Source organism: Strigops habroptila, chromosome 14 (assembly GCF_004027225.2).
Source record: "Strigops habroptila isolate Jane chromosome 14, bStrHab1.2.pri, whole genome shotgun sequence".
Taxonomy (NCBI): Eukaryota; Metazoa; Chordata; class Aves; order Psittaciformes; family Psittacidae; genus Strigops; species Strigops habroptila.
Window position 1 is genome coordinate 4,305,729 of NC_044290.2, and position 26,483 is coordinate 4,332,211.

At 44.5% G+C, this 26,483-nt stretch overlaps 3 protein-coding genes across 14 annotated transcripts in view; 1 reads left to right on the forward strand and 2 right to left on the reverse strand.

Moving 5' to 3' along the window:
• FOXK2 (forkhead box K2) overlaps positions 1 to 1,793 on the forward strand; it is a 72,287-nt gene extending 70,494 nt beyond the window's left edge. For all 8 annotated transcript variants that reach the window (XM_030506203.1, XM_030506199.1, XM_030506205.1 and 5 more), the window contains one exon: positions 310 to 1,793. In XM_030506203.1, the coding sequence (XP_030362063.1) occupies positions 310 to 369 (60 nt within the window). In that variant the 3' untranslated portion in view covers positions 370 to 1,793. The remainder of the gene's footprint in view (positions 1 to 309) is intronic.
• WDR45B (WD repeat domain 45B) lies at positions 1,498 to 17,799 on the reverse strand. 4 transcript variants are annotated; one of them, XM_030506213.1, is made up of 10 exons: positions 17,555 to 17,799; positions 11,733 to 11,807; positions 8,662 to 8,763; positions 8,012 to 8,099; positions 7,406 to 7,500; positions 6,098 to 6,288; positions 4,365 to 4,450; positions 3,453 to 3,554; positions 2,771 to 2,828; positions 1,498 to 2,657 (listed from the first exon to the last, which is right to left on the reverse strand). In XM_030506213.1, exons 1-9 carry the CDS (start codon positions 17,619 to 17,621, stop codon positions 2,771 to 2,773), a joined length of 864 nt encoding a protein of 287 aa, XP_030362073.1. In that variant the 5' UTR covers positions 17,622 to 17,799; the 3' UTR covers positions 1,498 to 2,657. The 4 variants fall into 4 exon arrangements, with proteins under 4 accessions (XP_030362073.1, XP_030362070.1, XP_030362072.1 ...); XM_030506210.1 differs by having other exon boundaries at positions 2,771 to 2,892; XM_030506212.1 differs by lacking the exon at positions 17,555 to 17,799 and adding an exon at positions 17,325 to 17,429 and having other exon boundaries at positions 2,771 to 2,892.
• Positions 17,800 to 19,501: 1,702 nt separating this feature from the next.
• RAB40B (RAB40B, member RAS oncogene family) overlaps positions 19,502 to 26,483 on the reverse strand; it is a 29,200-nt gene continuing 22,218 nt past the window's right edge. Inside the window, exons 5-9 of one of the 2 annotated variants that reach the window (XM_030506218.1) lie at positions 24,608 to 24,668; positions 22,669 to 22,729; positions 21,727 to 21,804; positions 21,045 to 21,267; positions 19,502 to 20,638 (exon numbers count right to left, since the gene is read on the reverse strand). In XM_030506218.1, coding sequence (XP_030362078.1) covers positions 20,367 to 20,638; positions 21,045 to 21,267; positions 21,727 to 21,804; positions 22,669 to 22,729; positions 24,608 to 24,668 — 695 coding nt within the window. In that variant the 3' untranslated portion in view covers positions 19,502 to 20,366. Of the gene's footprint in view, positions 20,639 to 21,044; positions 21,268 to 21,726; positions 22,730 to 22,812; positions 24,580 to 24,607; positions 24,669 to 26,483 lie in introns of those variants that run through there. The other variant, XM_030506219.1, reaches the window with a different exon arrangement.

Consider the following 26,483-nt stretch of genomic DNA (forward strand, 5'->3'; position numbering starts at 1 on the left):
CACTGGATTCAGTGCACTGGCTGATCTGTTAGTTTTCCCTTCAGGATTTTGAACTGTGACACAGGTACTGTGGAGAGAGGCAGCAAAATGGGGAGAGAAGGCATTATTTTTAAATACAAAAGAAATTAATGGTCCATATACTTAAATAGCTGCTGATGCTGTAAATACTTTTTCAAGAATAGTCCTATTTCGACTTGCTGTGCAAATTCTGCCAGCTCCTCAAGGTGGGCACATGAACCTGGTGGCACCATGGGCTTGTTTCCCTGCCAGTCTATGGGGCCACGTGTGTCTATCCACGTGTTAAACCAGCTGTACTTACAGGAGGAAAGGCTAGTGGACCCCTGGACTGGAACACTCGTCTTAAGCTAAGAACTTGACATTTTAACATCTATTTAATCCTCTTCTGGTTGCACACAGTAGACTTCTGCCAGCTTGCCTTGCTCTCCTTTTATTCTACAGCCTCCTGTAGAGCAGGGCCATGTCTGAAAGGTGATGGCTGCTCATTCTGGCATTGCAAACTTGATTTGTATTAAGCCTGTGCTTCCCTGGGGAGAGTGATTTGCCGGTGTCCTGCCCAGGAGTACACATTCCTGCTGTGGGGGTGAGCTTGCTGCTGCCCCTCTGAGCTTCACAGTGCACTGACCCTGCAGGCATGCAGCGTCTTAAATCAGTCCATCTACATGGTGGATACATGGTCTATCTAATAGGTAAAGTACAACTTTCCAAAGAGGTCACTAAAGTACCAGATGAAGATCTGTAAAACCTTCAGAGCACCATGCAGAAGCCTTAATGTTTTAGGTAGTTTCCCTGCTATTTAAAGCAAGTGCAGCTGACTGGATCATACACAACTACAGCTGTGCCAGTGAGGGGACATCTGTCAGCCTTGGAGGATCATCTCTTGCGCTGTCCTGCTCCGGGGAGATGCAGCCACCTCCAGCTGGTGGTTGTGCCAGCACAGCCGTGACCAGGGTACAGCAGCAGAGGAGCCGTGGGGAGGTGCAGATGTTGGTGTCAACATCAAGGTACGTGTCCCAGGCAGCGGTTCGTGGCTTTACTGTCCTCTGTTTACATCCAGCTTCTGTCCTTCAGCAGCGACCACTAGTCTGTTACCTATTATCCCCCACACCTCTGGCATTAGGGACCTTGGCTGTGATCATCGGCGAGTACAGCAAAATTAGTCACTTTTATTTAAAAGAAAGAACATATTACAAATAAGTGTGCAAAACAATTTCTGTGATTATACACGTAAAAGCAACATGCAACTTTGACATCAAAGTCTGCGTAGAAGTTAGTCCTTAGTATGTTACATGACACTAAAAGAAACTTGTCAAATTTAGAGTGTGCAGCTAAACAACCTTAGAGGGACCAAGCATCTGTGAAATGGGATTCTGAAGAGGAGGCCTCCCCCTCCCTGGGCATTCTGCGCTCGGAGCAGAGCTTGTGTCTATCTCGGCTTCTTGTTTTAGCATCTTGTGCCTTAGTTCAGCAGTAAATAGGTATTGGCCATGTAACAATTTTGGGAAGGAGTTTACACATCAGTGGGTTTAGTCTCACCTGACTGTCCCTACACCAGCAGTACTTGGTATGCAACATCCCACATGGAAAGAAAAAAAGGAAGGGTGGCAGGTCTAAAGCCACTGCAGACAGGTGCGTCATGCCCCTTGGTTCAGTGACCATGCTGGAGGTGGAGTAGCCCATCACAGCATTCCAGAAGCATCAGAACAGCTTGTGCACTGGTACAAGGGTGGCACTTAATCCTGGAGTGGCTGTTCTGTTACAGGAGGAATCACTCATCTCTACAGCTCCAGGAGCTCCCGGTGTCTGAGCACCCTCTGTGCCTGCTCTGTACCCTGGCAAGAGGGTGGTTGGGTCAGCTGGTACCTAAACCCACCTTCAGCCTTTCTGTGCAGTTTGGCATCTTTGATAGTTGGTACGGATTCGACCACGATGCAGCGATGTGGGGCTGTGCAACTGCCACCCCCTTCCCTCCCCAAACCAGGTCAGGCCAAGCCTGGCTGAGGCTACAGCCAGCTCTGGCCACACGCTTGTCCCCCGCCTTGGGTGTGCTCACTCACCACCCTGCTCCCCCCTGGGCTGGCAGAGGTTTATCTGCATGTGATCCATAGTGTTCCCCCCACTCCCAGCCATTCATAACGCCTCTGCTGGCACTTCCCTTTCTCTAAGGCCAGTTGTAGGTCTGAACGGCCCCCGCAGCTCTTCCAGTGTGGCAGGCACTCGTGTTCAATTGAAAGTCGTTTCACAGCTTAGATCAAGAGAAACCCAATAGGCACAAGCTTGTTGAAAGCCACATCTTGAAAACTTGAGTTGATGACAGTAACCCAAAGAGATTTTTTAATGATGAATACTTGCAGAAATGAGAATAAACATACGTAGTCCACTACTTCAGAGCTTCCTGTGATTGTGCTGGGCCAGGCTTCTCAGCAAGGTCTGCTAGACTTCTTGATCAGTACTGGCCACTCGTATACTGTCCTTCCAAAGGGGTGGAATAGCCAGGGCAGCGCTTAGACCCGTGCACTCCCCTCAACCCGATCAGAGCTTGTCGTCAGTCATTTCTAGAAACTGAGCATAGACATCCCTTGAGCATTCCCCTTTTTGGTTGAATAAGAACTTGTAGTAGCTGCCATCTGCACATATTGCTGAAACAGAAACAAACAGGGTCAGTTCAGCTGGGTAGGGGATGGGTCTGTGCCCCAGTGTAGCTCAGACCCTGCTTCTCCAGACAGAACCTGGAGAAGCCTCCACTGCTTACCTAAGACAGCGTTTGGCTCTGTTCCAAAGGCACAGATGCACGGAGAGCCTGAGGGAACCTGAAATTTGGAAAAACTCCATTTGGAACTGAAGTATTTGGGGAGAAAGGTGGCAGAGGCCAAACTGAAAGAGAGAGAAGGGGAAAAAAAAAAAAAGCATAACAACTTAGTAAGGTGTTGACTCAAGTTGATTTAGAACTGCTGGTGTGTTTGAACAGGTCATAGGGCTCACTCTAAGGGCAGTTTTTGATGGGCTTTTTTGTTTTCTTCTACCAAGTATCCAGTAACAGGTACGATTCCCCTTCCAGGAGAGGGAGACCCTACCACTAACTGCATTTCTGCTTTTACATTTTTAAGCAACTGCAAAACTGACAAAAAGATTGATTTTTTTAGTCAAATTTGAGAGATTGCTTTATGTGAAGTGGCCACAAACTATGTTTGTGCTGAGATGGCCACAAAAGCAACACCCTGACCTGCTGCTGGAATCCTACCGCTTCGAAAAGGACAGCAGTGAATGTGGCAGTTGCTGTTATCCCAAATCCACAGCTTCACTCAAGCACAGCGCACTGGATTTACCACCTCCATAGTGCAGGTACTTGCTACTGCCTGATGAGACCCGTGTTTCGAGCTCTTGTTAAGTCCCCTCCATATCCCCCAAAGGCTTCAGAACGGCTCTGGCCCTACCTTGACTGCTTATTTCTTTTGGGGTCCTCTGCAGCAAAGATGTGTACTGTGCCGTGGTCGCTGGACACGCAGATCAGGGAAGCATCCTGATTGAAGTTAATACTGCAGAGAACACAGGCGGTTGCAGTGTTGCTACTGAACATACCCCCACAGCTCTCTCTGCTGCTGCCTCCGCTGGCTGGAGCTGCTGCTGGGCAGGGAGCAACTGGCTCCGCTCTGTGGGTGCTGGGGCTGCTCCTTTGCTGACAGGATGAATAACCCCTCAGTGGTGAGTGTGTGCCCTCAAGCAGAGGGCCTGGTTTATCAGCAGCTGTGCTGCAGGCAACAGGCTGTGCCCGGACACAGACAACATCCGTGTGGGCCATTCAGCCGCTTCTGCTGGGAGAACACACACGCTCTGCTCAGAGGAGGAGGCAGGTATTGGATAAAATGGGCAACGCTCCTCCTGGAATGCTCAGTAGAAGAAGGGAAGTTGCCTCACTCCTGGGAAAAGTGCTTCCAGCAGTGGATTAGAGTCAACCCTCTGCCAGGGGCTCTTACATGCAGAGTGGCACCATGTGAGAATAAACCTCCCCTTGTCCCAGGTGTCCATCCCAGCCTTTCTGGGCAATGTTAAACTGCGTCACTGCCTTCCCCCTGTTCAGTGTGAAGGTGAAGTATTCCCCCAGCTCCCCTTTACTTGACGCACAGCTGGATTACCAGCACATAACCCATGCTGGGCTTCACTAGCTGCCTGCTACTGCTTCCTCCTCACCAGCATGGAGCAGAGATGAGGCAGCACAGGCCCAATGCACCCTGTGCCTGCAGCAGTGTCACTTCCCTCTGCTTTCTGGAGGTTACTTGGGTGCTGTTTACATCAGGGTGCCCCAGCACACCACCACCCACAAGAGTCAGCAGAGCAATTAAACATACCAGTAGATATTGGCTGCCTGTGATCCTCTGCGTAGCTCCTGGATTAGATGCCCTGATGAAGTATCAAATATTCTTATGAGGGTCCCCTTGAAAAGGAATCAAGCATTACGTTAGGAAAGACAGAGGCTCTCTTTGCATCTGTGAATGTATCCGAGAATTCCACCTGATCAGTACACCCCTACATAAACCATTTTTCAACTCCCATAGGTCTGGGAGAACCTCTCAATGTTAATTTTTGGGAAGGATATCAATTTCACACACACACACCACACTATTACAATGCTTTGGGTCTTGTTACTCAGCTACTCAACTAAGGAAGTTTCTTCCAGGTTATGTTGTAAAGCTCTAGCACAGCCCTGGCCTTAGTTTGCAAACACTGGGGCAGACTTGTGTATAGCCTTTGGGGCCGGGGTTCTGCAAATCATTTTGTTCTTGTTCCCCACATTCACTGTTCTGCTTTGGTTGCTATTGTGGAATTGCTTTTTTCCACTAAATACACTCAAGCTGTGGCTGGACTCACAATTAGTTCAGTTGAAGTAACGTAGAAGGATTAATTACCTGTCACATGCTTATTATCTGTATTGATCTAACCCTGAGGGATCCCAGAGGCAGGCTACAGACAGTGCTGTGTTGGAGAACTGCACTTCAGTTAAACTAAGCTGACACCAGAGACGCAGAGCAAGTCAGTGATCCCAAATAAAGGGACTTTCACCTGATGAAGAGTGGGTATACCTTGTTCCCCACAACTCCTGCAATACACCTGGTTAACAAAAGCATCTCCCTGGTCACACACCAGTAACTACCAGAACCCAGCAGAGAGAGAGGTAAATATCAGGTGAGTTCTGGTTTAAGACCCAAGCTGGAGATGTTTGCTTGCAGCCTGCTCAGAATGGCAGTTTGCCCATCCTCCTACTGCAGGTAGAAAACACTGAACCTTTTCTCTATACCCAGAGAGGAATGTGTTCAGACAAATTCAGCAGACGACTGTTCTATTTAGCAATGGAGTTGGCAGCTTTAAGAGCTTTGTTTAGAAGATCTACAGTAATTAAGCTTAGTTAAGAAAGACTATGAGTCTTTCTGCTTTTCTGTTCTTAGGCTTTTTGAGCTACAGGCTGTGCAGTAGAAACTCTCCTAAGCAGAGACTGGATGGATGAATTTAGCTTCTCCTTGAGGAAGTCATTTCAGTTGAGTGCAAGAAGGTAGCAAAGACTTGGCTACCTCAGCCCCAGTGCTGCTCGGGAGCCACAGCTCACAAGCCAACTTCCCAGACATGCCATGGAGAGGGCAGCTCCACGGCTTTGCCTTCTGCCTACACCTCCCTTCAGCACCCAGCCCAGAGGGTTTGTATCACCCAGTAACTTCAGGCTTTTGTCAGCATAATTTAAGCAGAATTAATGAAGGTGAAAGAATGCAAATAAGCCTCTCCCCAACATCTTTCTTTTTAAAATCAATAGTATCTGACTGAAGAACATGACACTTGTGCACTGCTTGGGCCACTGAAGAGCCACTGGTGCAGTCAGCTAAAACACAACCCTGACCTCTGGATCACTGTGGTGTATCCTACCCCAAAGGAGCAGGAGACATACAGACTGACACTGCATGTGTCAATGACAAATCTTCCAGGCTGTTACTGCCAGTCCTTCCTACAAGAAGGATGCTACTTCCTATTTCACAAAGACTTACTACACTGGAACACGCGGTAAAGCAGAGGTAGGAGGATGTATTTCTCTTACTTTTTCTGATGCTGTTGCAATCCTTGTTCCCTGCAGGTTCAAAGCGATGCAGCTCAAGACTCCTTCATGGGCTGGTATGTCTACAGGAGGCTTTTCTGTATTGGCGAGATCCACTATCTGCACGTGCCCAGTGTGTGTTCCAGGAAATGCAAGAAGAGAATTATTACTATTCGGACAAAGGACACAGAGACCTAGAAGACAAGGGAAAAAAAGAGAGTAACTGTGTAGTTTCCATAATAAAGTTTTCAAACATAAACTTCTAAAATACTGGTAATTTCAGAACAAACAAACACAAATGTAGTAAATCAGAACTTCATTTTAATGGCTACTGCCCTATCCCAAAACATGATCTGTCCCTAAGTGCAAAGCACAGAGAAGTAAGGGAGTAGCATAGTTTTAACTTGCTCTCATCACTTCATTTCCAAGTAAGCTAGTGGTGGTTACCCAAACCCTGCATGTTCTCAGAGATCAGCTCCATCAGTCTGCAACAGCAAAGATGGTTAAATAAGAAATAAAGTCTCCTTAGACTTTAGGTCTAACGGTGAGAGTTTATAATAGGTGATAGTTTAGGCTATCTAAGTTAGTTTGTGTTGGAAGGGATCTAAGTTAGGCTTAGAAAGCGTGAGAGTTTATAATAGGTGATAGTTTAGTTTCTCTGTACAAAAAAACATTGAGTTTGGAGGGTCTTCACAGAAAGAGCACCTAGCTCTTACAGAAACCAAATCTATGTTGTAACGGGAGTACATGAAAAAGCTTTTCTGTGTCAAGTATCAGCCTGGAGAAGAGAAGGCTCCTTAAGGAGACACCTTAGAGCAGCTCCAGTGCCTAAAGGGCCAACAAGAAACCCGGAGAGGAGCTTTTGACAAGGGCCTGTAGGGACAGGACAAGGGGAATGGCTTTAACCTGCCAGAGGGGAGATTGAGATGAGCTCTGAGGCAGAAGCTCTTCCCTGTGAGGGTGCTGAGGCGCTGGCACAGGGTGCCCAGAGAAGCTGTGGCTGCCCCATCCCTGGCAGTGTTCAAGGCCAGGTTGGACACAGGGGCTTGGAGCAACCTGCTCTAGTGGAAGGTGTCCCTTTCCGTGGCAGGGGGTTGGAGCTGGATGAGCTTTAAGATCCCTTCCAACACAAACCATTCTACGAGGTATTATTAAAGGTTAATAACCATTTTATAAACACAAAAGCATCTCCACAGGGCATGACTATAGTGCAGTAAGTAAACTGTTTAATGACTTACTAACCAACCCATTCAGGCAGCTGAAGATGAACAGAACAAACCTGCAGCCACTCCCCAGCCCACACAAACTGACCTTTAGGGTTGTAGCAGGTTTCAAAGACGTGCAGCTGGTGGGGATTGTGTGTGAACGTGAAAACTTTGATCATCGAGTCCAAGACTACCACAATCCTGACAGAGACAAAGAGTTCCTGTGACTTGGGGTGGGTGAGACAGGGACATAGATACCAATTCAGATCTGCAAAGGCTTCCAACTGATTCAATGGCTGTGTTCTCCCCTCCCCATAACAGGCTCACAGCATTGCATCTATGAGCCTGCAAAGCCCTTTTATCCAACTCCTCCACCCACAGAGACTTCAGCTGTTAAGAGATGCTCTTGCTCTAGGTCTGCTGAACGCCCTGCAGAGATTCAGGTACACTCCTCCGTACCTAGAGGAGCAGTAGCCATGTGAGAACACTTCCTGACATTAGGGGCCAGAAAGCCTTACAGGCTTTTCACCAAGGCTTCAAGTAACAGTTCACAGCTCAAGTACACTGCTAACACCTAACACCTGCCCTCGAAAACCTGTTTTACCTTTAATTCCTGGAGTTAAAGCAGGGTATTTTTCTTGCTACAAACAGCTAGAAATGAGTAAGAACAGTGTAGAGAGCCAACCCATGTTTGGAACACTGTTACACCCACCTATCTCTTCGCAGCTTAACGGCTTTGACTTCTGTTGAAAACTCTATCTCAATGACAGTTTTCTTCTTCAGGTCATCCCAGATCATTACTAGAACAGTGCAGAGATTGCATTAGAAGAGCCTGAACAGCCACATCCCTTACAACAGCTTCTAGTGTCTGAGAAGGCTGATCAAGGGGTGCATCCAGTAGTAAGCAGTTAGAGGCTGGCATCCTGCTAACCGGAATGTATTTAGCTACCACATACCAACCTGCTCTCTCATGCTATGACTCGTGCAGGTAGGAGCTCGTAAACTACAACCACAAAAGCTGACAGTAAAAATAGATTTTTCTAAACACAGTTTGCTTTTTTGTTCTGCTCTGAGAGTTATGAAATAAGGCAGCAGGAACAAAAGAGAAGCATATTTTCCCACACCGCTTGCCAACAGGGAGCTCTGTGCAAAGCTAACCACGAGGAGCACAGCCTGTGGCCCCAGGTCTCGGAGCCTGGTCAATGCAGTTAACACCACAGTTAGTTCTGCAGCTCCTGCTGCACCCTCCCCTTCAGCCAGCCTTCAGAATGCCAGACCCCAGCTCAGGCGTTTTGTGTTGAGTTCCCCAGGCAGTGACACACACCGAGCAAGGCAACCCTTTACAAGGTTCCTCAGACTCACCTTTGTTAGGTGGGTACTTGGGCTTTTTTCCTCCACCTACCAGTGCTAAATAGTTGCAACGAAACAACATTTCAACGTGGCCAACGCCACCCTCTAGGAATTCTGCAAGACAAATGAATGTTATTTACAAGTGTCAGACCCTGTTAAAATGACATCTCTTCTTCCCCCCACTGTTAGACTAAAAGCTTGTGTTATCTAGCACATCTCTCAGGCATCAGAGAAGACTAATGTCTTCCTACCCTGGCTGACCTTAAAAACCAGAGAATCCTCTAAGACTGGCGGTGACAGACAAGAAATCTTTACTAAAAGGGTGGGGGTTTGGGGGTTTTGTTTGCTTTTTTCTTTTTTTGGTGCTTGTTTAAGATTAGAATTCTCAGCACAGTTGCTTTATTTTTCACAGCAATGAAGAGCACCCCTGTGCTGTCACACAGCTGGGACAGGCTTCATCTTCATACATAGAGAAAACCCAGCAAGCTTTAAAACATGCTGCGTGAGAGCAGATGAAGCAATATCATCCCGGCAGCTCAGTAATGCCTGTTACACAGCAGGCTTGTAAATATGCTGAGAAAGATTTGTCAGCTCAAATGCATTCCCCTCACATGCATTTCAAGTCTGGTGTTGCTCTGTTATCCTAATGCCACGCATTTAGAAAGATGCCGACAGCATTCATTAGTCATAAACCTTTTTATGTGCAAGGGGATTGTCTTGATAGGCTTGGTGGATTTGAGGGAAGAAGGGAAACACAGAGAGATGAACTAGAAGCTCTAGTGCTGTTCTCTGGAGCACACCCATAGCTGCTGGAACAGGTAAGAAGTACAGTCTGGCTCCAGCAAGCCTCAACTTGGTGATGCAGGAAACAGTGGAAGCAAACCAGAGGAGCTGGTGCAGACAGCTTCTCCTTCAGAGTGCAAGAAAAAGGGGTTTCTTTTCTTTTTACTGCAGAGAAAGTAGAATATGCCATGCTCGTGGTGCAAGTGGAGGAACAAAAATCAACCAGAGGGTTTTATAATAAAAGAATTTTTCTATTTAATGACATTTGAGGGGGGGCTTGGCTTTGTTTATGTAGCTTAGAGGGATGCTTGGCATTCCATTGAGGAGAGGGGACTGAAGTGTCAGGAGGCTGGCTGTGGCTTTCGAGGTAGATGAGCAGAGTTAATAAACTTTAAAAGACTGTCCAATACCTCCACACAGTGGCAGGTTGGAGCAAGAAACGCAGATGAAACCAGTGAACTACTTCAAAGCTAGAGAAGAAGCTGAAATTTCACAAGGACGAGAGAGAAAGAGAGAGACCTAATGTCAGAAACAGGGATGGGAGAAACCAGCAACAATGTCTGAGGAGCTGGAAGCGCTACAACAGGAAGATAGAGACATGCATGAAGGATAGGACAAGAGAGACTCAGTCAGATGTTAAGCAGCATGGCAGGACATCTGGATGAGGAATTGATGCTGGGACTTTGACCATACAATTCTGAAGGCAGATGCCTGGAAAGACAACCATACTGGAGCAGTAATGCCCTGGATTTCATACAAGTCCTTGTGGTTTCTTCACACCATTTTTAAGTTTCCTTCCTGACCAGTTGCATTTGGACACTACCCCCTTCTGCACCAGAGTCTCCTCTTAACTCCATTAAAGCATTCAAGGCACAACAGCACATTTTGCTATGTAGAGGTATTATCACCACGACAAAAAGTCTTAAAACACTTACAAATGCTAGCCCAAGACAATTTAAGAACATGCAATGTGTCCTGGATCTGTTAGAACACTTTAATCATTATCTTTATGGTTCTGACACTTGATGGCTGGATGAGGAATTTCATGGAACTCCTGGCTATAAGACAGACAAGCCAGGGTGGAACAGGTAAGACCTGGATTCATACTGGGTTACAGGAATCAAGCAAATAGACAAGTTCCACCTGGGACTATTCTCAGGTAGGTTTAAATAGACACAGAAGATGACCAAGGTTTCTCTGTGCACCTACGCAGCCAATACAGCCTGACCTCTCAGAATCCGCAGGGAAAAGGCAATCCGACTCGTAAGGAGCATTTTGCCAGAGTCCTGAAGCATGTTCAGAGCTACTGGCAGGGAGAGTTTTGACACGGAACTCAACAGGACTTCAAGCTTTATTCTGATCCTTTGAGCACGCTATCACAGATGACAGTCCCAAGACATGTTACTTATGGAAGAATTTGCTATTCAGAATAGAAAATAGTTTGTCAGCTTTGGTCACATGAATAGTGACTAAAATCCCTAAAGCACTAGAAAGTGAAAGCATGCCTGGCTTCATAGGAATTCCTATGTTAAATACATTTTTCCTCTTATTAAATCCTTCCTATCCCCCACAGGCTGGAAGCACTGGGTAACATGGTCAGCATGGCAGCTTCCTGCCTGCATTTAGGGTTAGACTCAATGGCTAGGTTTCATTTTCCCTTACTTCTACTGAGTTAGGTTTGCTTTCTGATGAAAAGCCCCACTACCTGTTAACACAGTTCATTTGGTCATTTCTGGTAAGACATGATTACTGCTTTAAGATCCTTTTTTCAGCATACAGAGAATATAAGATTTCAAGTATTAGAGGTGGGTGCTCACAGTGCTCTTGCAAGCAACACTCCAAGTATGAGACATGTTATGTTCAGATCTCCAGTAAAAAGGCAGCTGTTCTATTGCTGCACTAGATCATCCAGATTACTGCACAAGAACAGAACAACTTCTCTTGATGGTGCATAACACTGCTGCAGCGAGCAACTCCTCTCCCACTTGTGAATAACCGGGCAACTTATCTCCCGCTCAGGACTACAAACATTAGCCACAGCCACACAATTCAGCCGCTGCAAGAATGTGAGACAAACTCATCACCAGCCAGCTTTATGCAAAGTAATAGCATTTAAACATTTGACCAGGCAGTGGAGTGAGAGTCCCTTCAGGACCAGCATGGACTTCCTTTCTTGAGGCTTTATTCAAAGCCTTCCCGTGATGGAACAGTGAAAGCTAAGCAAGAATCTTACAGAAAACACAAGAGTAGGATGAGCTTCCAAGGCAGAATTAGCACAATATAATAAGTAAGCATTTTACCTTGTTTCTCTTTTTCTTTGAGGGGATCTGCATTATAAACTCGGAATCCATTTTCCATTCCACATGCAAAGCATCCTGTAGTAAAAAGCACATATATATACACATAAATAGTAACTGCGAGATACACTCAAGAGCTAAGCAAGAGCCAGAGGGTTAGGAGCACGACTCAGTAACTGCATTGTGTTAAACTCAGGCTGAAGACCACTTGCAGCTTTGTTAGTGATTGCAAGTGAAAACCCCCTAGAGCAGTTCTCTTCCACTTGGAGTAAGAGGCCAGTGGAAAGTTCTCAATACTCTTCTTTAGACAGGTGAGAAAACAATGGAAGGAAAGGAAAGCAATTCCCAACCCATCTGTATCCTCTGCCAGGCCCTGCAGAGGGAAGGAAACCTGTGTTTTACTTTTTATGGTCCAGCAGTCATTATGAAGCAAACCCCCTCCTTTCTTATTAAATCCAAATGTACACCATGGTTACAACCATACGAGTATGATCCATTGCTCACGTTGCCACAGAACAGAGTTTCTCAAACATAGCTTTAAAGAAAGCTCTAAGAGAGCTACTACTGTCAGATGTCGGTAATTACATGCCAATAGCTTAAGCCTAAACCAGGGAATTATTAGAAGATAAATTAAAATACTCTGGAAAATAATTTCCATTACTTTTACGTCCAGAATTAATCGTGTGCCCTTTTAGTGGAACCCATCAAACTACCAGTATCCTGTCCTGTTGTACTTGGTAATGGCTGGATGCAGTCACTAATATAAAGAAATGCCCACATGAAGTCAGGGCAATTACAAGTCATTAAGAAGCAGCTACTGTTGCTAGAGGCAGACTGACAGAACATTAGCTACTCCACGATGTATGTGCACTGCATCAAAACCCCAAGTGAAGATGAAGGTACTGGAACAAAAATACTTAGATTAGTCTGGTTTTATTCTTACGCACTGCAGTGACTGCAAGGGTATGAACCCCCCAAATAACATTGAGGAGCTGTGTCTAAATGCACCCCTTCTCCAAACTCAATACCCAAAAACCACAGGGTGGTGGGGAAGGAAGGGAAGTCTTCAGTCTTAACATATGGTCTCCAAACCATCTGCTCGCAGCCGGGTCACCCATGACTTCCTACAGACAGACTGTACTGGTTTGCTGAGCTCAGAAGCTGGCAAAAAGGCCCGGAGTGCAAGAGGCTGTTTCAGGCATTCCTGGTGTTAAAGGTCACAAACAGGCAGCAGCGTTCACCCACCACACACAACTCCCTGGCTTTGTGCTCTGCACGCTGCGAGCGTAACACAAGCTCAATTAAAAGATTTGCATATGCTCACAGAAGAGCAAGGGAGCAACATTCAATCCCCATCTTCCACTGCTCCTATCCGGATGGAGGTTAGGATGTCAGAGGAAACAATACAACTGGTGCCATCTTTTGTTGTTGTTGTTATAGACCAGAAAAAAATTCAATGTTCCTGCATAACAATATAAAAACTTACAATAAACTCGATCTTGGCAATAGCATTAGTTTAAAAACTCCACAATTTGGGAAAAATAATGCAGCGAATTTGAGATTCATTTTTAATACTTCAAGAGTTTAATTCCATGTAGGACCACTTAAACTAACAACAACAAAACCCAACTAAAGCCACCCAACCAAACACAACTTCCAACCAACCAAAACCCAAAAGCAAGATAAAAAAGGCACCACACCCCCCCTCTGCTTTTGGGACCAGTATCCTGCAGGGTGTGGGGAGTGTCTGGCAGCATCCTTAGGGTTCCCATTCACTGAACTCACACATACAAAGGAATAATTACTACGAGATCCATCTCTGCACCCTTTAGCGTAGGAAGGAAACCAATTAACCCTCTTATTGCACACAATCACCACCAGCAGAGTCACAGGCCCGACATACTGAACTGTTCTAACACTAACAGCTAAACAGAGAAGAAAATAACACACACAAAAACCAACTTCCCCAACCCAAAAGACTCACAGGCACAACTTCACCTGTCCAAGATTTTGTACTAAGTGCAAAAAGCTCTTATTTACATGTATAAATACACACAGTGATTAATATAATAATTATAGAAAATGAGTAAATGTATTGAAATAGGTGCTTTTAAATTAACCACATTAATTTTACCTCCCCCCTTCTCCATGCCTCATTCTTTAGTCTGCTGTCAACTGAATACATGAGTGCACTGTGCTGAAACCACAGCCCCAACAAGCTGTCACCTCATGCAGGCTGCTTCCAAGAGATATTGTACTTTACTGGGATAACTTGAAAGTAAATTACAATGGAAACGTGTCTCCCTACACAAAACAATACTGTACTTCCGGCAGCTGTAGTGTGTATCCATATAATTATTTTTCCAACAAGAGTTTTATAACACAATATTGTCTCTCTAGGAGACACAAAGGAGAGTGAAGCTAAAACGTTCTATAGTACAAGAGCACTGTAAAGTTTTACTTGTGTTACTATCAGCAGCTTACAACAAACCCAAACGGAACGTTGCTAATGCAATAAAATGCAGACATGATATTTCCTGTAGCACCACTACAGCTTTCCTGCAGGAGTAACCTCGTGACTAAGACGTGGGCTGCTTTTGATGTCTTGGGAATTATCTACATTTTTAACTGGAGCCAGCACACCAGAACTGGGGAATGTGAGTAACGGTGAGATTCCCCACGCAGTGCTCACTGCTGACAGAGATATAGGAAGATCTCAAGTCACAGCAACCGCCAAGCCAAAGAAGAGGGAAAAAACAACACACAGGAAGATTACTGCTACCCATTCGATTCCAGGTTACAGGAACAGCTTTGGAGCCTGGTGTTTCCCATCTGACTGAGCCCAGCGTTAACCAGTGTGATCCCAAATTCAATGGCTATGGCTTACAAGCTCTTCTGTATGAGAGAGCTGGAGCAGGGCTGCCAGAAGAGGGAATTGCTGCAATGACAGATATGTTCCCTTCCACAGGAATGTTCTATCTCATTTTAAGAGGGGCCAGACATGCTGTCAAAGAGCCACTGACAGAAGACAACTCGGATACTTACAAAAATCAATAAAAATTTAATTATTGCAGAATTATCGGCTTAACCCACAGTTGTGCTTATTCCGATGGTAAAAGTGCCATTTACCAACACTCCCAGTGAGGCCACAAGTGAGTTTTGTTTTTCTAAAACCAAAGAAAAAGGAAGGTTTAAATTCATGACTGTCCTAGAAGATGCCACAAGCTGAAAGGGGCATGAGGACATAAAGAAATTTGCAGGCTTTATGGCTTAAGATCCAGAAACCCCACCAGTGAAGTCAAGAGAAGTGGCTATGGCAGGCACAGGTAAGCTTTCCTCACCACAGCAAATTCTGTCTATAGCCATAAGAGAGAGCACAGAACCCTACTAACATTTACAGGGTCATATAGCAAAGCATTTCAGTCCTCTAAAGGAGATCATACAAGGAAGCCAAGTGTTTCAACACGAAAACAAGTCCACACCTCAGTTTTCAAACTAGCTTTAGACTACAACAGTGACAAAAGAGAAACTTGTCAGCAATTCATGTGTCGACTTTCCGGTGTGGTAATTTATGATGAGGTTTTGTCTATTCATTTCTGTAAAGCAGTTTTACTGTCCCAAGAGTATCAGAAGAGCGCCTGAAATCAGGAATCTATCAGCTAAAGTCACAGTGTTCTATTCTAGAACACCTCAGAACACCCTGCAATATGGGCCTTAGTTTTGGGGGGTTACATTATTTATTTAATTTAAAATCAGAAAGTGGCAAAGACACCCCATATGAAAACACGGCATCACTCAAAACAGAGCAAGGGAAGCGCAGCTCAGGAGAACTGCAGGTGCTTTATCACTTGTCAGACACAGAAGCTCAGACTTGGACTGACTTACCGGCTCATTCCTCCCATCTCTCCACCATGCTGGGACTGGCTAGTTTTAAATTACCAAGAAATTAGGTTATTGTGACAATAAATGCAGACACCCACAGGACTAAGCTTCAGCACTTCGGTGACTCATCTCTCTATTTTTGGTAGAAGCAATAAGGAAGAAGTGAGCTTTTCCTCTTAGCCACTCTTCTCTGAGCAGCCACAGAGCTACCTATGCTTGAACACTTCAAAAGGCCCTAGTAAAGTGTTAGCGTGTTCCCTACAGTTCAAAAGTCATCATTCGTAACAGGAAGAGCTCCAGGAGCCTGCACATCAAAACCAAACATGGTTTTTTCCTAAAGTTCTTTGTTGTTACTCAGCCGGTTAGCCAGGCTAGGTAGAAAGGGACCAGAATGCTGTCAGCTCATCAATTCCCAAGATAAATTCCTGCACATACTTCGGATGTGACCTTATAAAAAATACTGTTTATTCTGCTTTTACTGCTACAGAATTTAAGGAAGCCTTTGCAACAAAGAGTAAGTTTTATACACTGAAATGATGCTCTAAAGGCATTTTGCAATAGAGAGAAACTTTTCTTCTCACACAGTTCTTATAACCCAGCCCCACCAAGGCTGCACATGAAGCATTACCACTTCCTCACAGACCCCTGCAGATCTGAAATGAAGCTCATCCTCATTTTTCCATCTCTTTTTCCATCCCTTTGCAAACGCAAGATGGAAACAAGTGCGGAGTTGCTGAAAACCTGATTATTCTGTTGTTTTCAAGTCAGCAGGAGAGCATGAAAAGAGCTACCAAGCAGCTCCAGTCCATGAACAGCTTGATACACCATTGCCAAAGCTTCATCAGAGGCATTAGACCAAATTCGACAGAATAATCTGCCTTTACACATGACTTCAATAGCATCAGCAACAGGTACATGAACCACAGCCGAAACAACAGAAGCTGCAAGGCTGTCTTAGGCAAGAATATTATTTGTCAAGATAAAAGGATGTTACAAAATGATGACCTGGTAGCCCTTATTCCACTAAAATGAGTCTTACTCATACGACTGGTGCTATTTTTATATTCCAAAAGCAAGACGTGGCCCATGCAACCCCTTTCTGGAACAGGTCTTCCCCTTTCTAACGAAGAAAAAACAATAAACTGAGCATAAGGTGAAGCTTTTCAGTGGTGCCTGTATGTGCCCTTGTCTGCCAGTGTGATCAGGAGCTTTAACTGTAATTTTCGCAAAAGAAATCAGGCAAAAAAGAAAGAAAGAAAGAAGTTACACCACTAATTTCGAACGCAAAGTACTTTCACTGCAAAAGCGGCATTTTGTGCATTACCTTTTCAGGATGCATTTTCAAGTTTAAGTGCACTTAAAACCCTTTAAGGCGGAGTTTTAAAGCTGACTTACACAATCCTCCCAAACACACAAGCCAATTTTAAGCAGCGCAACTTGCAAGTACCAAACCGCCATCCGAGAGGGACACGCAAAGACACACTTTACTCCACACGGTTCCTCCTTGCCCCCGCTCCCGGCTCTCTCCGGCGGGGCTGAGCACACACCCCGGCACACCACAGCGAACACAACAAGCGGTGAAGCCGCCCCTCTGCGAACGCGGCCTTCCCGCTTCTTACAGCGGAGCAACACCTACCACAGCAGCCGCAGCGGCCAGACCTCAGCCCCTCAGCAGCCCAGGCAGCCCGCCCGCACCGGGTCCCGGTTCCTCACCGCTGCCGGGAGCCGCGGCAGGCCCGGGCCCGGCGCCGCGCTCCCCTCACCGGTTCCGGGCGGTTTCCTCCGCCGGGCTCCCGGCCGCGGACCGCCACCCTCCTGCGGCACAACCGGCTGCACAGGGCCGGACCGCGGAACCCTCCGCACCGGGCGGGGCCCGCTCCCCTCACAGCGCCGCGCCGCGCCCCGTTACCCTCCCACGGCCCGGCCCGACCCGGCCACCTCACCGTGGTCCTGGTTGAAGCCGGCGTAGAGCAGCCCATTGCCGTGCGGGTTGGCCGGGAGCAGGTTCATGGCTCCTGCCCGTTCGCGTCCGCCCGCCGTCCTTTAAACCATGGCGGCGCCCGCCCGCCTCAGCCCCGCCGCGGGAGCCCGCCGAGCCGAGCCGAACCGAACCGAAGCGAGCGGAGCCGAGACGACGCGACCAGGCCAGCGGCTGCTTCCGACCTCGGCAGGCAGCGCCGCCGAGCGCAGAGAACATCCACCACCAGCGTGAGGAGCGCCGAGCGATCGAGCGGCGCCGCGCCACGCCCCTGCGGCCGGGCGCGGAATGGCGGCGGGACCGCCTGAGGCGGGTCGGGTCCTGTGCGCGGTCCGGACCCCGGTTCCGCACCCGAGCACTCACCTCACACCCCGGCTTCCCAAAACAGGGCTTGGAGCCGGGGTGAGGAGCCCGGGCTGGTACCACCACACACAGGACCCTGCAGCCCCTGGGCTCCCACCTGCTCTGAGGGGTATGTGGTAGAAAGCTCTCCCATACTAAGTATCACACTGGTAAAACCACGAAATACAGTTAGGATATGCTAAAATAGGGGATGCTTTAACTTGGAAAAGCAATCTGACGGGAAGTCAATAGTGATTTTAATCAAGATAATGGACCCAAAGGTGGGTTGAGGTCCCTTCCAACCCAAATTACCTCATGGCTTTGTGCGTGCTTGCACGAATGCCACTGATTCCATGTCCTTCATGCGCCTTCACTTCCTTTTCTATTCTTCCTCTGTGCCTTCCACGTCCATGGATCGATGTTGTGTTTCAGGTTTGTGACCTACTCTTCTCTAGTGCATAATTCTGTTTGTAAATTACTACAGCTTTTTAGGTTCTCATGGAGCTATCTGCAGTGACCAGCTGGTGCATTACTCTTTGTGCACTCATATATATATATATATATATATAAAAATATATATTAAAAAAATGATGACACTGCATCACCATAAGTGAGGAGTGCCGCTCCAGCCTCTCCTCCTTACTCTGTCTTTATACTGGCTGGCAGAAGGAATAAAGAATCTGACCTTGAGGACACACACATCCATATTAACATTCCCTCTATCCAGGCATTCTTACCACATATCACATACAGAAAGGAAAGAAATAATGACCTGGTGACTGAAGAGGCCAAGATTATAACTTGGAAGAAACTTGGAACAGCACAGCCATGTGCACGGAGAGAGCTCTTCATCCTGCGTGCAGCCACTTGTCACACACAACCAGGCTGCTCCCAAGGTTTGGATGTCTGGATTCTGGTTGAACCTCTCGCAGCTGTAGGCTGCTATATACATTTTCTCAAGCCGTGGCGATGGAATTCCTGCAGTCTGACAGCTTCATCCTGAGAGAGCTGCTGCATTTCCCTGCAGCCCACTCGTCGCGGGCAGACCAGGAGATGGAGCCTGCTGCTCACCCAGGGAGCTCCGGCAGGAATTCCTTCCACCGCACATTCCTTTGCCACTTAGTCTTTAACTACGAGAAGCCTTGTTCCCGACTGCGCTCTTTAAGCAGTGATGCACTGACTGGTCCAGGTCCTGGCATAACTGGCATTTTACTGGCTTGAATTTTCCCTACTCGCCTACAGAGGCTGATCCAGAAGGAATATTAGCTTCATGGATCACACAGTAGTGAAGACACCTAGAAGAAACTGGGATGGAGCTACACCATCACCTCAAAGGACTTGCTACTCAGGAGAACAAATCACACAATTCCGTCACAAACGGAAGACTTAATGTCCATTATTCTTCCCTATTTCTGTTAACATTATTGAAGACAGATTTGTATGAAAAGCATTACATGAAGCTTTTGGGATGACTTCACAGTCCTGGTGTCTAGTTCAGGCATATTGTTCTTCAAATTCTTCTAAAGGAATATAAAGCCAACCTTCCTCAATTAAAGCAAGCATAATAGGATTTCTTTTCCAGAAACATTTATTTATCTTTTAAAATATTATTCTTTCCTTATAAAGCAGCTCTTCAAGTCATGTTCCTTTTTACCACAGTCTTTGGCATTTTCCTCCTAGAACCTTCTGGTAGAGTGGTATAAAATGTAGATTTTAATTCTTTTTTACAGAAAAATAAGTATTTAAACCACAAATTAATTCCCCAAAGTATTAAATAACATACCAAAAACTTTATCAAATCTATTACATACACTAATGGGACAAAACCTTGCTGTGTATGTGCATAATAATTATATATACATTTTTAGCTTAGTTAAGTTAGTGCTTCAAAGTTATCAAGGAAGCTTTACAAAAAAATCCAAATGCACCACTGCAGCACTACTGGAATTTGTCACACCATTTGGAGAATTGAACAATGTATACGATACATTGCATTTAAAAACCTCTGCCTCGATATGCAGATGACTCATCCTTACATTTTGGAACAGTTTGCAAAAAGACAGGATTTTATACAATTACACAGTCACTTTCCAGATTTCATGGCATTAAGAATTGAATGGTGATAATTATCCCCTATATGAAAACACATCTACTAGTAAAAACAACGGCATCATGCACATCAGAAATTCAAATGCAGTGTGAAAATCCAACAGCAAAATGTCACATCCTTTCAGGTGCACTGAACATGTCTCTTATTCCAAAGCAGCATTACTGTAGTGAGCAAGCTCTAAAATCAGATTTATTCTCATTTTTTGTCTATGTAGTGGGATACGTACATAGAATGTGCTCAACCATTAAACAAGGAGTCCTTGTGGCTTGTGTTCAGTGCTCCACACGAGGAGATTCCATCCAGCTTCCCTTTTTCCACACAGAGATTAGGAAATTTTACAGCTGTTTCTTGTACAGTTTTTTGGTGGGCTCTGTGGTGGACGGATGATTTTAGCTTTCTTTAAGCTGTTCCTTTTATTGATGTTGCTGGATGTGAGGGAGTACGAGCGTCCATGCATCATCCTGGCATTAAGGCCATTTGCCATGGAGAAAGATTTGAGATGGCTTCTTAAGGCAACAGGGAGAGGGAGCTTGTCAACAAGATGCACAGGGGTACAGGAAACTACGGCACGGCAACAAAGGTCTTGCAGACTCAGTACTTAAAAACAGACATAAAACGTGCATTATAACAGCATGTTTTTGTCAGCCATGAGGTAGCAGCACACCCAGCACTCTGCAAGCACTCTGCACTTCCAGGGTGAATTCTCACCTCTCCTCCCACACCCTTTCCCACATATACATTATCCAAAATACCTCCTGCTTCAGTTTCCTACTTAATACCGAGATGACTGAACATGTCAGTTCCAGGAAAGATACGTTATTCCCTACAAAAGCAGAACAGGTTGTGCCTGCAGATATGTATTTTCTGTTTAGTACAGGATTCCAAATTGTTCTTTTTGCATGTTTCTGCATCTGCGTTAAAGTTTCTGAAAATTATTTCATATTAATGCACCATAAACCTTAGCTTGGACTAAATTTATACATTTTCAGTGTACATGGCTTACCCTTGTTTGGCCTCCAGAGCCTGTCCATTCCATGTCTCATCAACACTATTCTTGCTAGCTCAGTAAAGGACTCTGTAATATTGAAGTTACAAAGTGGACTGACTTCAAAAAAAGTCATGCCCAGCCTCTCAGCATAGGCCTGTGCTTGTTCAGTGGACACTTGGCGCTTGAAGGCTAAGTGAAGGCGATTTCCAACCAGGATTTTTGGTACACCAGGAGCGTGCTGAGCAACGAGAAGCAAGAGGAAAAATTAACAGTTTGGCTTCCATTTCCACCTTCAATTAAAACAAGCAAAAGCTTTGTCAAGATTAAATACTAAGTACTAGCCTAAGATCTAGAGAACTGGTCTTAGACCTCTAGAGGTCCCTTCCAGCTTAGTCTATGATTCTCTGATCTAAAAACATCCCTTCCTTGGAGAAGACAGGCTGGCACAGATGATGCGGCAAATCTATAGCAAGAGTGGGACTACAATATGAATTCTTTGCCCTCCATATGCTTTCCATCAACACCTTTAAAGAAATCACACAGTCTAGCTGTTATGTTTCCAACTTTTTAGAATTATAAACATAGAAAGAGAATTGTAAACTTGGCATCTTGGATAGCTCTGTAGTAAGCACTGCCTGCAAATGCCAGTAAAAACAGTAGAAAATACCGTAAGCAGTCTTAGTCATCTGTACCTTACCTCATCTATTTCTTTTATCCATCGATCGATTCCATCAAATGACCAACGATTTGTAATATCATACACTAGTATAACTCCCTGTATTAAAAAGAATAAGATAAAAAAATGTAAGTTTAACAGAGGCATAACACAGCTAAACACAGATCTGTAAATTCTGCAGCTCTGAAATAATCTCATAAGATGCTGATCAACTTTTCAGCATCCTGTGAAGCCAAGCCCCATCTCTGTGTAGATTACACATCAGCCAAGGGGCAGAAAACCTGACTTAGTTGTGGGGTCTAATGTAATGGTAAATATTTCTTTTTATAGTGGACACGTTTGGTGGATCACACACACATCACAAGTCATAGCAAAATGTACTTTGGGTCACATTCAGTAACTCGAAGAGTCAATGCTCTCTGCAATGCTGGAACATAAGCTGCAACTCAGCAGAACCCAATATGAGTCATGAACTATTGCAATACTTTAAACTCTGATGCTGTGGGCACTTTTAGTGTGTCTGTCTTTTTTTCTTTTTAAGTAATTTCCTTACAAGTCATTACATTTCATCATATTTTAGACTATGTTTGTATTTTTCACATTACTCTTGCCAGTTTTATGGTATGTTTCTCTTACTTGGCACACAGGTTTAAACAGTAGCATTAGCATTGCTTTCACGTGATCCAAGTACAATATGTGCTTAAGTTATCGAGGTAACCAACAAGAAGGCATAAGAATATGTATTACTTCATTTTAGTGATTCAACTTCAATCTCATGTATTTCCCCTCCCCAAACTAAAGTTCCATGCCTTATTATTCCCCATGTTTCATGTTATCTTCAGAGTATTACTGCACCTGCATGCAATCTACAACTGAGTTACAGAAGCCATCAGGATGGTTCACCAGCTCTTTCATTCATCCAACTACCATTACTCCACACTGAGGAAGTTGTGTGTTGCTTACCTGAGCACCTCGTGAGTAAGACCGAAATATGGTGCAGAATCTCCCTTGCCCTGATGTATCCCTAAATGAAATAAATCAGATATATTTTTAAAAGAAGAGGTGGCCTTCTGTGTTCAGAGGTCAGCTGCAGGAAATCATCTGTACCAGTCACTATCAGCTCTTCTTCCATGAGTCAGGCAGCAGCAGTCACTCCTGCACAAGAGCTCCTCTCCCTCTCAGCAGTTTTTCCCCACTGGCATTCTGCCCTTTCCTCTACATTTCTCAGATTTCCCAAGATAAGAGGACAAGAACTTCAAACTTTACCCGTGATTGCCCTTGGAACACAAAGGCTATTACACTAGTGTTCACTTTGCATTTAGTTCAGCTAGAAGAAAGATTCAGTTTTCATAGCAAAGTGGGAGGAAACAATAGTTATCACCAAGGAAACTAATGGAAAAGCCAGTAAATTCTTGATTACAGCAGCAATCGTTCATCACGAGTCTCGTATGATGAAGGTATCCCTACAGAGTCACAGCACAGGGTTTTAGAAAAGCATGCACACACACACACACACAATAACCTCTGCATAAAGTGTTTGGAAGCAAAATCAGGTTTATAGTGAAGAACATGATAAGAAGCAAAATTCCATAGACTTTTTGAGGTACAGCTCTTCAAATGCAAGGCCCATATTTCTGTATATGGTCAACTGCAGAAACATTTGCAATCTGTTCTTTTAAGGAGCTCAAAGAACATCCTTGCCTTTCAGAAGAAGAATAAAAACATCCCCTTGCTGGCTGCTTCTCAGCACAGAATACCACACAAAGCTTATCTAAGCTATACAAAGTGGAAGACAGAAGAAGAAAAGAAAGTAGGTAAACAAAATATCAAGTAATGGAGATACCATATGGCAAAGTACTATTGTCCATTATTGCATTTAACACTTGAAACATTATTTTGAAAATCAAAAAGGCAGAAACAACCAGTGAAAAATAAATAAGAAACAGCTTAGTTTTGACACACAGGTCTTTAACTGCAATGATGAAAACCAAAAATAAACACCAGAATTAAATTTAAGATAGAAATGGCACAGGATTATCTCTTTCTAGGAGGAAAAGGATATAGTCCTCATAATTCATTTCCACCTCCTATTCTCTATCTGAACACTGCTTGTTCCTAGAACCTGTCTCTCTGATTTATCTAGATTACGGTTCCTCAAAAATCACACTCCATCTCCTTGTCCTGCACTGACCTTATTTCTCTCTCTATTATGCCATGAGTTTAAGGCAAGAGGAAAACAATGTATTTAAGAGGCAGTAACGCTGCATATTTCAGGTTGTATCACTGGCTGTTTTTAACTGAACCAGAAGATGCCATCTTCAAACGTCCTGACACAAAAGCACCCTGACATACCAAACATTTGACCCTACAGGAAAGACATTTGCTGTAAAATATTATTTGTTATCAACATGTTTTTGTAAGGATCAAATCACATCAGCCTGCGTATCAATTACATTATGAGCAATAATGCTGCTTTTTATTGATATTGAATTAATTTTAATAACACTATGGTTATTTGACTATTACTGCTAATAATTTGAGCAAAGGGATGCTGCTGTGCAACACTGTATGCTGAGATACTGTCATGGTTCTTATTACCAGTATATTTTGTAATCTTTGAAGGCACTTTGAATCTATCTTGAAGACACTTGTTATCTTTTGTGCCTTTCTTCTGCATTTGTTACACGTCTCTCAAGCAGAGAAACTGTAGGGTCCCCCATTTCACATGAAATAGATGCAAAATGGAGGTCAAGACAAAGTGTGACTTACTCAAAGGGCTCCTTGCCCTTATTCTTCCATCGTTGACTATTTCTGAAGCATAAAGGAGAACTCCTGCCCTGAAGAGCTGCATTTATGTGCCTTTGAAATATAAATTCTGAGGGAAGGTGGAGCACACACTTACCAGAGCTGCAGCTTGATTCGTCGGCCATCTAGAAGTATCGTTGTAGTCTTATAATCTATACCTGTGGGGAAGACAGTCATGCAACTCTTAGAGCAGCTTGCAGGTGTACAGTATGCACACAGGTACAGATTTCAAAGAGGCTGATCTTAAAAAAAGGGATTTGTCATTAGTACCCTGGGAAGTGCATATGGTAAGAACAATTTGTTCATATTAGGTTACAAAGACCTTTCATATTACTCAAGCTTGGCCCGTTCAGAGCAGATGTCTCAGGCTCCCTTCAGGTTGATTAAATAGTCTGGTTTATTCATTATCATGACCATCTATGTGCTTAAAGAGTTTTCTTTCTTCAACAAAAGAAGGCAGAACTAGGGTTTTTTGCCTTTCCTCTCATACATCACAGACTAAATGCTGTTCTCTTCCTCTGTTCCTAGCTTTACCGCCTCTATTATTTCTTCCTTCCTTATCATCTCTGACTCATAGACAGCTCTTGTATCAGATACACGTGTCCCCCTCTTATATAAAGCAGCAGATGGTGCAAGAATTGGCTTATCTTTTGTGTTCCAGCCTCTTCCAATCGATTACAGCCTCCTGTGCCTAGACCACTTATGCAGTCAGCATCCAGCAGAACGCAGGCAGGTCCCATTTATTCCTTCCCATAACATGCCCAGGCCTTGTGATCGAGCTACAATATCTCCTTTACATGAGCTGAAGAGGCACTCCAGTGTTTAAGGGAAGTATGTATTGTAAGTATACTTTGACATGTCTACACATGCACACATATAACTTAGCTCACATCTTTATTGCACCTTTTGTAGTTTTTGCAAACAACGTTCCATGCTACATAATATAATTTCTACTAAGCTGGCCTGCCCAGGGAGCAATTCAACTATGTAAAAATAAGCTCAAGTCTAGCATTAGTGTTTTCTTGCTCAAAATGGGTGTGTTAATTCAGTTAGGTTGGGTAAAACCCAAAACTGGAAGCAGTTGTGTAGCTGCAGCTGACCCCTGGAAATGTCCACTACGATGTTAGAGTCATTGGCTTATGGCTGCTGTGCTGCAGTACTGCACCCACAAATTGTATAATTATAGACATTAAAAGAAAGAAAGGCTTTTATTTTGTTAAATGTTATTTTAAAAGTGTGCATTCAGTAGTCACACCGTGCAGCCAAGCAACACAGTTCCACTGGTAAACGTGTTTTTCTCATGTTTTCTTTGCTGTGTCATAGCTAACTTCTTGAATGGAACATTTATTCACAGAGTCCTCCAAATAAAGTTTAAAAAGCACAGAAACTAGCTCTGAAAAACGTTCTGAAATGTAATGAGTCTTGTACCTTGAAAGAGAGAGACATGCTCTGTTTTCTGAGCATAAGCAAACCAAGGGAGTAAGAAAAACACATTGACATGGAAAACCAAATGCATGCAGGAGATGGCCCTAATTGCTACTTCAGATTTCAGCACATCTTTGCCAGAGGAACAGGGATGACAGTGCTGATGATGCTCCTGTGGGTGTCTTTTAGTTCAGGCTCTTATCTTGGAAAGACACACAGACAAAACCCTGCCCCAGTGTACTGCCACCAGTTTTGGGAGACTTATTTTCGTTTATCATCTAGAGTGTTCCAGTCCTCCATCAGTATTAGAAAATAGTCAAATCTACAAACCACAAATTAAAATAAATATTAATAAGAATTTAAAAACCCCAAACAAACACACAACACAACCACCCAAACCTATAGACAAAGTCCTGGTCCACTGAGCAGGTAACACTGAAATTGGTTTTGTGCTGAAAGAACAAGTTCCATCATTTCAGAAATTCTTGGAAACATGAAACATGCCGAACAAACCCTGTATAACATCACATAACTCACTCCCGCATCCT

Excerpts from the sequence above, each read along its gene's own strand:
- WDR45B (XM_030506210.1), bottom strand. The coding sequence starts at position 17,621 with ATGAACCTGCTCCCGGCCAACCCGCACGGCAATGGGCTGCTCTACGCC. Across the intron at positions 8,764-11,732 it reads CAAAGAAAAAGAGAAACAAG|AATTCCTAGAGGGTGGCGTT; the intron begins GTAAAATGCTTA and ends TTTGTCTTGCAG. Across the intron at positions 6,289-7,405 it reads AACCTGCTACAACCCTAAAG|GTCTCTGTGTCCTTTGTCCG; the intron begins GTCAGTTTGTGT and ends CTTGTCTTCTAG.